Source organism: Mus caroli, unplaced genomic scaffold (assembly GCF_978045245.1).
Source record: "Mus caroli unplaced genomic scaffold, Mus_caroli_1 scaffold_5, whole genome shotgun sequence".
NCBI lineage: Eukaryota > Metazoa > Chordata > Mammalia > Rodentia > Muridae > Mus > Mus caroli.
This window is the reverse complement of record NW_028227260.1, coordinates 70155505-70169703: the sequence shown is the minus strand read 5'-3', so window position 1 is coordinate 70169703 and position 14199 is coordinate 70155505. Positions and strand designations below refer to the sequence as shown.

Below are 14199 nucleotides of genomic sequence, written 5' to 3'. Positions count from 1 at the left end.
GCGATTATTTGTACAGATGCCCAGTTGGGCCGATATATTCAGATGGGTCCTGGAGGACACAGTTGCCAGTTTTTCATGTTCAGGGAGGACTGCCCTGAGCAAGCAAGTGTATAAGCGATTTCTAATAGACAATCCAGGCTAATTATGTATTTGCATATGCTTCACTGAAAGTGATTTGGCAGCAACACCCAGTCTCCCACGCCACAACAGATAACATGAGCCTCGTCACCCAATTTTTATAGCACTATTATCTGCTAGAAAAAAAATGCTAGGACTATGGGAACAAAACATGCTGAACCCTTGTTCCTATTACTCTTTCACTGTTAAAACCTTACATATCTTAGAAGCTCAGCATTCACCCAAGGAATCCCTTTTAAGTAAGCTTTATCTTTATTTGCCTTTCTGACCACTGCATTAAGTTTTGTGAGCTTGCTATGAAAAAAAAAAAAAAACCCACCACCAACAACTCTGTATCTGGATAGAAACACAACCACAAGAAACCACAACTAAACCTGGACAATCAGATTGCAACAGAATAACAACAAAATTAAAGCTGAATAATGTCTAGCTAAACAGAGATGGTACCCACTCTACTATCATGGGATTGCTCAGGAATCATTGATGGTAAACAAGCTACCAAAAATGGCTTCAAAACTACATTGTTTGCAGTGGTGTGGGCCTCTTAATGTTATTTCCGTCATTCCTCAAACTTAGACTTTGTACTTTACCAACTCCGTTCTGAGTAAGAAAAGCATACAGACAGGCTTCCTCATTATACAGGAAGTCTGCAACCCAGACCCTTACACACCACTTCTGAGATACTATAGCTACCCACAACTACTTTGAAGAATACCACAGCTGGGTTCTCCACCTTTTCTCTCTTCATAGCTCCTGCCACAATTTACATTCATTTATGGAGATGACCCAGCAAGAACCATTGTCATGTTCTTGGGTCAGGAACTTCCTTATGGTTTGTTATCCAAATTAGTTTCAGATTCCAATTTTAGAAAGGATGTAAAACTGCGAAACAAAACTGTGTAACAGAGAACCAAGAGGAAGAGTAAGGAAAAACACATCTCAAAAGGGATGGTTCTTGTTCCAGTAGCGTAAAGCTTTGTGTACTGGCTGGTTTTGTTTCAACTTGACTGAAGCTAGAGTCATCAGATAGAAAGGAGCCTCAGTTGGGGAAAGTGTAGCCCAGTTGTAGCAGAGAACCCCAGCTGTTATTGAGATGTCAGTAACATGGGATGACCACCTAGAACAGCAGCAGCAGTGAAGTGAAGCCAGCCACAGCCTGGATGTTCTATGTACTGCAGGAGACAGAGCTGGAGATGTTATCCAAGCCCTTTGCAGGACTCCAGAAGATCATGAGTGGATCCCAGACATTGGACAGTTAAGAGTTTGGTTTTGCTTTGATTTGTGACTGTACCCTGATTTTTCTCTCTTGAAGTAAAGTATTAGTTGTTGTTGTTATTATTATTATTATTATTATTATTATTATTATTATTATTACTGGCGCCCACAACTGAGGGATTTTGAATTTTAAAGGACATTGGATTTTAAAGAAAGGTAGTATTTTTAAAGGGACTAAATTATTTTTGAGTTAAGGGGTTTTTATTAATTATTTACTTTGCATTCCAATCTCAGCTCCCCCTTCCAGGTCTCCTCCTAGTCCCTCACTCTCTCCTCCCCTCCCCATGTGCTCCTGTCCCTTTCTCCTCAGAAAAGGAAAGGTCTCCCATGGATATCAAACTGACTGGGCATATCAAGTTGCAGTAGGATTAGGTGCATCTTCTCCTACTGAGGCTACACAGGGCAACCCATTTAGGGAAAAGGGATCCAAAGGCAGACAATAGAGTCAAGAGACAGGAACTGAAATTTTAATGTGTTTGGTTTTGTAAAGAATGTGCGATTTTTATGTTATTTATGTTTTTAATGTAAGATCTTAGGGATCAACAAGAAAGGGTTGTGGCCTAATACTGTTGTGTTTGTTTTGACAAGGGATCAGTTGTACTGACTGGTTTTGTATCAATTTGACACAAGCTAGAGTCACCAGAAATAAAGGAGCCTTCCTTGAGGGAGTGCCTTCTTAAGATCCAGCTGTAGGACTTTTCTCAATTAGTGATCAATGGGAGAGTGCCCAGAACACTGTGGGTGGTGTCATCCCTAGGCTGGTGATCCTAGGTTCTCTATGAAAAGCAGGCTGAACAAACCAGGGGAAGAAACCCAGTAAGAAGCATCCATCCATGACCTCTGCATCAGCTCCTACTTCCAGGTTCCTGCCTTGCTTGAGTGCCTGTCCTGATTTCCTTTGGTGATAAACAGCAATAGCAATATGGAAATGTAAGCCAAATAAACTCTTTCCTCTCCAACTTGCTTTTTGATCATGGTGCTATATCACAACAACTGAAACCCTAAGACATTTTGCTATCAAGAAAACAAAAGAGATGAGGATGTTACAAGTGCTAAAGAGAAAGACAAGCTGAGCTTTTTTTTTTTTTTTTAGGTACAGCTGAATGAACTAGAGGTCAATGCCTTTGAGAACCACACAGGCAGTGAGCTAAGGATGTGCCATCATTAGAGAATACTCAAGTCTGCCTGAGCTAGTAAGCCATTTATGAGGCTTGAGTAAAAACACTCAAACTCAAAACATTCCTGTCATTTCTTATGAGCAACCAGAGAATACGAAAAACAATACTTATATAATCAATGTTTTTCACACTTATAAAGCACTCCCATACTATTATATCTTTAAGGGTGCTTCATAATAAATAGAGGAGCAGCAATCATTCTCCTTACTTTATAAGAGAGTAAAGGAAGGACAAGAAAAACAAACTGATTAGTACAGAGGCAAGAAGTGAGTTAGTGGCTGAGTCAGATTCAAATACTAAATACCCTACCCTCAAAACCTATCTTCAACCATACTTCTCAATGAGTCTAGAAAATAGTAGCATTATTCCAAAAAGCTACTACCACAGTGCTGGAAAGGGGCAGGGCAATATGAATACAACAACTTAAAATGGAAATAACTCTTTAACAAAACTTAAATGCCAATAAAAAGACATCCCATGAGGGATGGAGAAGAGAGACCCCCTTTGCTATTCTGTACTGAGTTCCCACCTTACACACAAACCATTACCTTCAAATGAGAATCATTTGAACCATCTATTTCCAGATTTGGGTACCAAGTTTGGGTTGGAGCCATGAATAATCTCCAAAGAAGTGTAGTTGCTGCTGATCTATGGACCACACAAAACATTTTCTCTGTGGAGGTTTGGTTGGCTGGCTGGTTGGTTGATGTTGTCTGGTTTGTTTGTTTGTTTATTTGTTTTGTAAAACAGGAGCCCATTTACCACAGGCTGGCCTCAAATTCTCCATGTAGCCAAATATTGCCTTGAATTTCCGATGATCCTGCTTAAACATCTTTCCTGGGATCTGGGAATACAGCTCTTTTGTATTACCACACTAAGGTCAGGATTATCTTTAAACCCATTAAAATGATAAGAATCTGAAACAGAAAATTGTCTTAGGCACAAATCTAGAAATATATGTGAAAGACCTTTATAAAGAAGTTACAAAACATTGATGAATTACATCAAGTAATATTAGTAAACAGAAAGATTACCCATCTATCCAGACACAAAGAGTCGTCATTTTTAAGATGTTAGTGACTTACTAGGAATATCAGAAAAACTGATTCTAAAGTTAGCCTATTTTTAAGGCTTACTACAAAGTCACAGTAATGAGACAATGTGGAACTAGAGAACAAATAAAAGAATTTATCCACTAAGCAGAAATAGAAGAAACAAAGAAAGTATTTGCACTGGGAAAGGATAATCTTTTAAGAAATGGTGAGGGAGTAAAAGACCACAAGGCCTCAGTCCTAGACAAAGAATTATAGGTAGTTAATGAATACCAAGAACAGGAAAATTGTTTTCATCAGGAAAGAGCAAAGCATCTGGTATCAAAGAGGCAGTGATGAAAACATACACACAAGTAACATATAAACTTGGCAGGTGTGTGTGTATGTGTGTGTGTGTGTGTGTGTGTGTGTGTGTGTGTGTGTGTGTGTGTAAAAGCATTGAAAAGTCTATGAATTTGAAAGAAATGAGGGTTTGGAGGACTGACAAGGAAATAGATATACTTATTAGCTCAAAAAATTTAAACTATATTTAAAAAAAAAATAAGGCTGAGCAAACCATGGGGGGCAAGACAGTAAGCAGAATTCTTCTATGGCCTCTACACATCAGGTCCTGCCTCCAGTTGCTCACCTGGTTTAAGTTTCTACCTTAGATATATATGTTAGCCAAACAAACCCGTTCCTTGCTCCTACCCCAAATAAACTTGCTGAACAAGGCACGATAAACAGTATTTAAAAGATACAAATAGTAAAAAGTCATGCTATCATTAGTTGCAGATGCTATGCAATTTATTACACGTTAGATATATAAGAAGTTCTACCAGAAAAACCTCTGGAAATGATGAATAAATTCAGCAAGATGGCAGAATACAGAGTCAGCTTGCACAAGGCAACACCTTTTCTATGCACCATTAAACATAAAGAGAAGGAGATCATGGAACATAGTCCCAATCAGAAGAGCCTCGAAGAAAAGAAACTATCTAAAAATAAGCCTAACCAAGGAGGTCAAGTACTTGTACAATGAAAACATTACACATTTGAAGAAAGAGAGAAAGATACTAGAAAATGGAAAAAAAATGCCCTATACTTATAACTAGGTAGAATTAATATTATGAAAATAAAATTTTTACCAAAAGACATTTACAGATTCAGTGCAATCCCAATAAAAATCCCCATCTCATATGTCACAGAAATAGAAAAGTTATCCTGAAATTAATGTAGAACCACAAAAGATCTTGGATAGCCAAAAAATCCTTAGCAAAAAGAACAATAGTGGAGAGATTGTTATTCCAGATCTGAAAACATACCATAGTAATAGAAGCCCAAAAACAAACATGTAGACCAATAGAACAAAATTGAAGACCCAAACATGAGTACAAATAACTTCAGCAATTGAATATTTGACAAAGGTGACAAAAACGCATATTGGAAAAAAAAGAAAGAAAAAGAAAACATCTTCAACAAATGATACTGGAAAACTGGAATTCCATTTGCAGAAGAATGAAATTAGGCCCATCTCTATCACCTTGCCTAAAAACTACCTCTAAATGGTTCAGACACCCAAATGTGAAAGCTGAAATGCTGAAACTCCTAGAAGTAAACATAGGCAGTACCTATACCATATAGGTGGGGGGAAAAAACTTTGCCACCTGTATATCTGGCTGAGGACGAATACCCAGAGTATATTAAGAAGTTTAAAAAAAATAAAATAAACACTGACTGGTATCTGAGAAGACAACTCTCAAAGGGAGAAAAAAATTGCCTCATTCCCAACTACTAGGGGCATACAAATCAAAACAACTTTAATACTTCACCTTACCCCAGTCATAATAGTAAAGATCAACAAAACAACCAACAAAAAATGCTGGAGTGGGTGGGGAGAAAAGGGAACTCAATAACCACATGGTAAAAATTAAACAAAGAATTTGAAGGATTCTTGAATCCTTTGAAAATCATAGACCCAAATGTACCAAACTCCTAAGAGATATCAAAATAAGTAAAGTTGGGCGCTCTTACATTTCCTGATGACTTTTTAGAAATGCCATTTTAAAATGTTTATGACCACTAATTGCTCTTCTAAAGAACCCAGCTTCAATTCCCAGCATGCACACATGATGAGTTACAACCAGTATGTAAGTTCAGTTCCAGGCAATCCCTCTTCTGGCCTCTGCAGGTATCTGACACAAATATATATACATGCAAAACAGCCACACACAAAAATATACAAAAATTAAAAGAAAGAAATGAGCGAAAGTTAATAAAATTTTAGTTCTGCTCTGAAAAAAACACTTATTGTGGTTAATTTGCTTGTCTCTTTGGTTGGATCCAGTAAGATAAGAAACCCAGGAGTGGCCGGGCGTGGTGGCGCACGCCTTTAATCCCAGCACTCGGGAGGCAGAGGCAGGCGGATTTCTGAGTTCGAGGCCAGCCTGGTCTACAAAGTGAGTTCCAGGACAGCCAGGGCTATACAGAGAAACCCTGTCTCAAAAAACCAAAAAAAAAAAAAAAAAAAAAAAAAAAAAGAAACCCAGGAGTGTCGGAGAAAGTACTTCCTGAAAGGACTAACTGAACAGAGGAAGACCATCCCCCAAAGTAGTGATCCAGATACACAGAGGTCTGACGGGAAAGTAGTGGTATATTTTGTCTATTCTCCTTTCACTGCTTGCTGATAAAAACTTCTACCTTATGGTTGCTATGGCTGCCACCCTTTGGTGATATTAAAACTCAGCTTCTTGGCCTTTTTCTTTATTGGATATCTTGTTTGTTTACATTTCAAATGTTATCCCCTTTCCCGGTTCCCCTACCAAACCCCTATCCTATCCCCCTCCCCCTGCTTCTATGAGGGTGCTCCCCCACCCACCTACTCACTCCCGTCTTTCCACCCTCGAATTCCTCTACATTGGGGCACCGAACCTTCACAGGACCAAGGGCCTCTCCTCCCATTGATGTCTGACTAGGACATTATCTGCTACATATGCAGATAGGGCCATGAGTCCCACCATGTGTACTCTTTGGTTGGTGGTTTAGTCCCTGGGAGCTCTGGGGGTACTGGTTAGTTCATATTGTTGTTCCTCCTATGGGGCTGCAAACCCCTTCAGCTCCTTGGGTTCTTTTTCTAGCTCCTCAATTGTGGACTCGATGCTCAATCCAATGGTTGGCTGCAAGCATCCACCTCTGTATTTGTCAGGTTCTGGCAGAGCACAAGCTAAAGACCAGAGACACGTCAGAAGTCCTTCAGTGCTATATTGGGATTTCTGAGGCATCTGGCCATATCGATTGAATAGCTACTAGGTTCCCAGCATCTCCAATGAACATTGTTGAACTAGGCATCCATATAGGGTAAGTTAATCTAAAACATTCCTTTTCAATATATAGCCATCCAAATGATTCTGTTGCTTTACAGAACCCTTACCAATACAGTGACCTACCATCATCATCCTTTCATTTTCTACTTCATTGAGCAATTCAGCAAATTCCTTGAATGATTCCGCTGGTAAGAGAAGAAAAGATAAAGCAAATTAGTAATGGTCCTGTTGTGCCATGAAATGTTCCTGAACCACAAAGAGACCTCTAAGGAGCTGAATCTGATACAATGGCATTAGGGTCTCATTATTCAAACTTGAGTTTGAGTCACATTGCCATCTCTAAAGCAGGAGAATGGGAGGGGCCCTGAGCCCAGGTTTAGGCAAGCATTTACAGAAACAAGAAAGGGGTATCTAACAGAGAAATCCTGTCTCAAAAGAAAAAAAAAAAAGAAAGGGGTATCTAGCCCGGTATATATCTGATTGGGGGGGGGGGGGAATTATGGACTTTAATATAATTAGCTGGTGCTGGGAGCCAAACCATAAACTTAACTTCTGCTTTTTACATGATCGGTGGTTGTTAGGAAATGAAGGGGCAGGGGCAGGCTTGCAACCTGGGGGTGCAGATTTGTTGGGGATATAACCTGGAAACTGGTGCTAGATGCAGGTCTTGTTGGGGGTAACCTGGAAACTGGTACTTGGGACCAACCTATTAGTTAACTTGAGTTCAACCTTAAGTCAGGTTCTCTAAGATGGAGTCTAAATCCAAAAGATTTGGTCTCAGTACATATTGATGCATAGGCAAAGATCCCTGTAAGGAGACATAGCTACCAGTACCTTAATTTCAGAGAGTTGCTAGGTAGTGCCATCAGATCTACAGTACCCAGGAGGGCAGCTTCAGTACCTATTATATATTGCTCTTCTTTTTTTTAATTTTTAATATTTTTTATTATGTATTTTGCTCAATTACATTTCCAATGCTATCCCAAAAGTCCCCCATACCCTCCCCCAAACTTCCCTACCCACCCATTCCCATTTTTTTTGGCCCTGGCGTTCCCCTGTACTGGGACATATAGAGTTTGTGTGTCCAATGGGCCTCTCTTTCCAGTGATGGCCGACTAGGCCATCTTTTGATACATATATATGCTCTTCTTTGTCTTTCCTTTTTTTGCTAATCCCCAGACAGAGAATTATTTCAGAGACAATATTGTATTTAATCCTCATAGTCACACATAAAACTACCAGGGGCTTCTCTCATATGAACAAACAAAACTGTGTTAGGACCCTTGGCTACACAGTGAGAACAAAGCCAACCTGGGCTACAGAGCATCCATATGTCTCAGAAAACAAGTTATAAAAGTTCCTTCCTTATATCTTAACCCTAAACCTAATGCCTTGCATTATGTTTTTAAGTATGTCTACGGATATAGATTTTACAGTATCATAGATAAGCAAGGAAAATACAGATTAGAAAAGACATAAGACAGGGTATTAGATGAAAAGGATTTTAGTTCAATGTCTTTGTGTAAATGACTTTGTGTAAATGTCTTTGTGTAAATGCCTTACTTATTAAGAGTTATGACCATCTACTTAAGTGCCTAGCTCTCCATAACAACAACCAAGTTATGTTGCAAATGTGGAGTATGCATATGAAGTAGCTAATACTAACATTTCTCCCCTTCTGCCACTTACTGGCAGGGTGACAGCAATTCACTTCTCCACCCTGGGTTTCATTTTTTTTTCATACACACAAGATAAACTAAATAGATTTTATTGTGTCTTCAAATTCCTCAACTTCCCACCACAAGCAACAAAAACATTCTCAAATGGAATCTCAATTGCAGAAAATATAGAAGCCTGGGCAAACAAATGTGTCCAGATATTTCTTTGTTTAACTGGTTTGTTAGTTGGTTTTGCAATGTGTAGCTGAGACTGGCCTCTTTAAGGCACCTGAGTGCTAGAATTACAAGCCTGCAATAAAATATCCAGACCCCAAATTAGTGTTTTATAAGTAAAAAGACTTCTGGTAGATTCCTTCCTTAATATATTAATTATTCTGGAGTGTGATATTCAATTTTCAAAAATTTGTACATTTCAAAACTTGCCATTATTGGTTGCCAATCAACTGGGGTCAGGAAACAATTTTTATTGTCTGCATTTATTGAAGCCTATTTTTTGACTTAACAAAGGGTCACTCCATATACATTGAAAAGAGATTCCTCTACACTTCTTAGGTGAAGAACAGAAGAGGACATGAATCCCTGGGTTGTAAAAGGAGTTGCAGGCCATTGTAAGACACCATGTGGCCAATAGTAGTGGAACCTGGGACTTCTGGAAGAATAGCAAGTGCTCTTAATCACTGAGCTATCTGCTAAGCCCTAAGTTCACTTTTCTTTATTGTTGCACATTAAACAAACAATAAGTGTGGTGGTTTGAATAGGAATGACTACCATAGACTCTTGTGTGTGGATAGCTAGCCCATAGGGAATGTCCCTATTAAGATGTATGGCCATGATGGAGTAGCTGTGGTCTTGTTGGAGGAAGTATGTCAGTATGGAGGTGGGCTTTGAGGTCTTACATATACATTCAAGCTCCACCCAGTTTGGAACCCAGTCAGTCTTCTGGCTGCCTTTGAATCAAGAAGTAGAACTCTGAGCTTCTTCTCTAGCACCATGTCTAAATGAACACTGCCATTCTTCCCACCATAATGGATGACAGAATAAACCTCTGAAACTGTAAGCCAGCTAGCTGTCAATTAAATGTTGTCCTTTATAAGAGCTGCCTTGGTTATGCTGTCTCTTCCAGGCAATGGAAATTCTAATTAAGACAACAATCAAAGGTTACGTTTTAATCCACAATTTAGGAACTGCTCCGGCCTTCAAATGGGTGCCTTCAATTATTTTCCTTTACCCCTTGGGTTTGTTGAGCCTTTCTACTCACTGTACAAATCTGATATTCAGCCAATGTGGTGAATTTAATTTATTGTACTTTTAAAATGCAGATACTTAGATTTTTCCTTCTAAAATTATTTTCATTCTGTTTTTTAAAGATTTATTTATTTTGAGTATATTGTTGCTCCCTTCAGACACACCAGAAGAAGGCATCAGATCCCATTACAGATGTTTGTGAGCCAATATGTGGTTGCTGGGATTTGAACTCAGGATCTCTGGAAGAGCAGTCAGTGCTCTTAATGGCTAAGCCATCTCTCCAGCCCAATATTTTCAGTCTTTATATTGATTTTCTTTATGAGAAATTGTTCTGCTGGTCTACCATTTGCACCCGCAAGCAGAGGCTGTTCCATAGTGCGCTGTGCAAGGGTCCCCACCAGGAGAGAGCTGTTCTCGAAGGAGTGTTTTCACTCCCAGCCTGGGAGATGAGATAGCCACTTTCTCTCCAATAACTGTCTGGAGTGGGACTGGCCAGGAGCACATGGGGCAAAGGAACAATGGAACAGCAGGGACAGGATCCTTCCAGTCAGCTATCTGCACCAAGAGCTTGGGCTGTTCCAGAGTCCTCTGAATACAAGTTCTGCCAGGGGAGAGAGAGCTGGTCTCACAGGAGTGCTGACATAGGCTTATAGACCCACTGGAGGGACAAGCTCCAGTCAGAGACAGCAAGACCATCTAACACCAGAGATAGCCAGAAGGTGAAAGGCAAATGCAAAAATCTTACCAACAGAAACCAAGGCTATTTGGCATCATCAGAATCCAGTTCTCCCACCATACTAAGTCCCACATACCCCCAACACACCAGAAAAGCAAGATTTGGATTTAAAATCACATTTCATAATACTGATGGAGGATTTTTAAGGACAACATTAATAACTCCCTTATAGAAATACAGGAGAACACAGCTAAACAGGTCGAAGCCCATAAAGAGGAAACACAAAAATCCTTTAAAGAATTACAGAAAAATACAACCAAACAGGTGAAGGAACTGAACAACACCATCCAGGATCTAAAAATGGAAGTAGAAGCAATAACGAAATCACAAAGGGAGACAACCCTGGAGACAGAAAATGTAGGAAAGAGATCAGGAGTCATAGATGTAAGCATCAACAACAGAATACAAGAGATGGAAGAGAGAATCTCAGTGCAGAAGTTACCATAGAAAACATTGGCACAACAGTCAAAGAAAATGTAAAAAGTACCTATCCCAAAACATCCAGGAAACCCAGAACACAATGAGAAGACCAAACCTAAGGATAGTAAGTATAGGAGAGAGAGAAGATTCCCAACTTAAAGGGCCAGTAAATATCTTCAACAAAATTATAGAAGAAAATTTCCCAAACTTAAAGAAAGAGATTCCCATGAACATACAAGAAGCCTACAGAACACCAAATAGACTGGACCAGAAAAGAAATTCCTCCTGTCACATAATAATTAAAACACCAAATGCACAAAACAAAGAAAGAATATTAAAAGCAGTAAGGAAAAAAGGTCAAGTAACATATAAAAGCAGACCTATTAGAATTACAACAGACTTCTTGCCAGACTATGAAAGCCAGAAGATCCTAGACAGATGTTATATGGACAGCTAAGAGAACACAAATGCCAGCCCAGGATACAATACCCAGCAAAACTCTCAATTAACATAGATGGAAAATCCAAGATATTCCAAGACAGAAACAAATTTACCAATATTTCTCCACAAGTCAAGACCTTCAAAGGATCATAAATGGAAAACTCCAACACAAGGAGGGAAACTATACCCTAGAAAAAGCAAGAAAATAATCTTCTTTTAATAAACCAAAAAGAAGATAGCCACAAAAAACATAATTCCACCTCTTCCAACAAAAATAACAGGAAGCAACAATTACTTTTCCTTAATATCTCTTAATATCAATGGACTCAATTCCCCAATAAAAAAAAACATAGAATAACAGATTGGATATGAAAACAGGACCCAACATTTTGCTGCATACAGGAAACCCACCTCAGTGACAAAGACAGACACGACACCTCAGAGTAAAAGGCTGGAAAACAATTCTCCAAGCAAATGGTCCCAAGAAACAAGCTGGAGTAGGAAGGCTAATGTTGAATAAAATAGACTTTCAACCTAAAGTTATAAAAAAGATAAGGAAGGACACCATACTCATCAAAGGAAAAATCTACCATGAAGTACTCTCAATTCTAAATATCTATGTTCCTAATGCAAGGGCACCCACATTCATAAAAGAAATTTTACTAAAGCTTGAAGCACATATTGCACCTCCCACAATAACAGTGGGAGACTTCAATACCCTACTGTCAGTAATGGATCATGGAAACAGAAACTAAACTGTGGTGCAATGGGCTATGCACAGACAGTCTGGTCTCCAGTCAAGCTGAGGTGTGGAACCCTGGTACCCAGTGGTGGAAACTCCCACCTACATGGGACAGTAGGCATTCCCTCACGTCTCCTGGACTCCTGGCTCCTGTCTAAGTTACCGCCCCCACAGCCCCCACAGGAGAAGTGTGGCTTTTAGTCACATAGACAATGTCCCAAGCTTCTGACCTTCAGGCTAGACTCTTCCCAGTTACCTAGCAACACCAAGATAACAAGCCCACCATAAGAGGGGCTGCTTGGCCCCACCTCACTCTCTCCTCACTCTCTTTTACTCTCTCTCCTCGCTTTCTCTCTCTCTAACCTCTTACTCTCTAGCCTTTCCTTCCTTTCTTTCTCTCTTTCCTCCTTCCCTCCTCTTGGCCATGGCCGGTCTTCCTCTCCCTTTTACCTTCTCTCTTTCCCCCTGCCTTTCTACAATAAAGCTCTAAAACCATAGATTGTCTCTGTTCATCAAGGCCCACTGTGCTTGGGCGATGGGATAGGCTTTCTCCTAACGAGCCGTTTCTAATCTCCTGATGGAAGGCCTTCCTGTGGTCCAGCCATGGACCAGACTAAGGACTCTCTCGCCTACGTGGGAACTCCTCTCCCTCTGCCCTCTCTCCCATAACTCCAGGGCCAAGGGTGTCACCCTGGGGCCCCTAGTATCGGGGCTACCCCTTGTCTACCCCCTGCCCTGTGGGGTCAGTGGCTTAGATGCCCACCTGGGGCCGAGTGGAAAGTGTCCGGCAGCCCTCCCATGTCTGCCTGCCCAGAGCACAGGAACTCTGACTGGACATGGGCTCTCTCCCTTCCCTCTCATCCCCTACACCCCAACAGCCCCACACTAAACAGAGACACTCTGAACCTATCAGAAGTTATGATCCAAATGGATTTAACAGATATCTATAGAACATTTTATCCTAAAACAAAACAATATACCTTCTTCTCAGCACCTCACAGTACCTTCTCCAAAACTGACCATATAATCAGTCATAAAACAGGCCTCAACAGATACAAGAAAATTGAAATAATCCCATGCATCCTATAATATCACTATGGAATAAGGTTGGTCTTTAATAACAACATAAAAAAATAGAACGCCCACATACATGTGGAAGCTGAAAAACACTACTCAATGATAACTTGGTCAAGGAAGAAATAAAGAAATTATAGACTTTTTAGTGTTTAATGAAAATGAAGCCACAACATACCCAAACTTATGGGACACAATTAAAGCAGTAGGAAGAAGAAAACTCATAGCTCTGAGTGTCTCCAATTAAAAAAATAAAACTGGAGAGAGCGTACACTAGCAGCTTGACAGAACATCTGAAAGCTCTAAAACAAAAAGAAGCAAATAGGAGTAGCAAGAGGAGTAGATGGCAGAAAATAATCAAACTCAGGGCTGAAATCAACCAAGTAGGAAAAAAAAAAAAGAACTGTACAAAGAATCAAACCAGAAATTGGTTCTTTGAGAAAATCAACAAGATAGATAAACCCTAAGCCAGACTAACTAGGGTACACAAAGACAGTATCCTAATTAACAAAATCAGAAATGAAAAGGGAGATATAACAACAGAAACCGAGGAAATCCAAAAAAAAAAAAAATCATCAAATGCTGCTACAAAAGCCTATACTCAACAAAACTGGAAAATCTGGATGTAATGGACAATTTTTTAGACAGGTACCAAAATTAAATCAGAAAAAGCTAAACGTTCTAAACAGTCCCATATCCCCTAAACAATAAATAAATAAATAAATACAGTCATTAATGGTCTCCCAAACAAAAGAAGCCCAGAACCAGATGAGTTTAGAGCAGAGTTCTATCAGACCTTCAAAGAAGACCTAATACCGGGGCTGGTGAGATGACTTAGTGGGTAAGAGCACCCGACTGTTCTTCCAAAGGTCCGGAGTTCAAATCCCAGCAACCACATGGTGGCTCACAACCATCCG

At 39.8% G+C, this 14199-nt stretch overlaps 1 protein-coding gene across 1 annotated transcript in view; it reads right to left on the bottom strand.

The window, feature by feature from the left end:
- The window catches only part of Ophn1 (oligophrenin 1), a 351191-nt gene that overhangs the window by 214267 nt on the left and 122725 nt on the right, over positions 1–14199 (bottom strand). The window contains exon 4 of the mRNA XM_021152888.3: positions 7069–7130. Within this exon, the coding sequence (XP_021008547.1) occupies positions 7069–7130 (62 nt within the window). The remainder of the gene's footprint in view (positions 1–7068; positions 7131–14199) is intronic.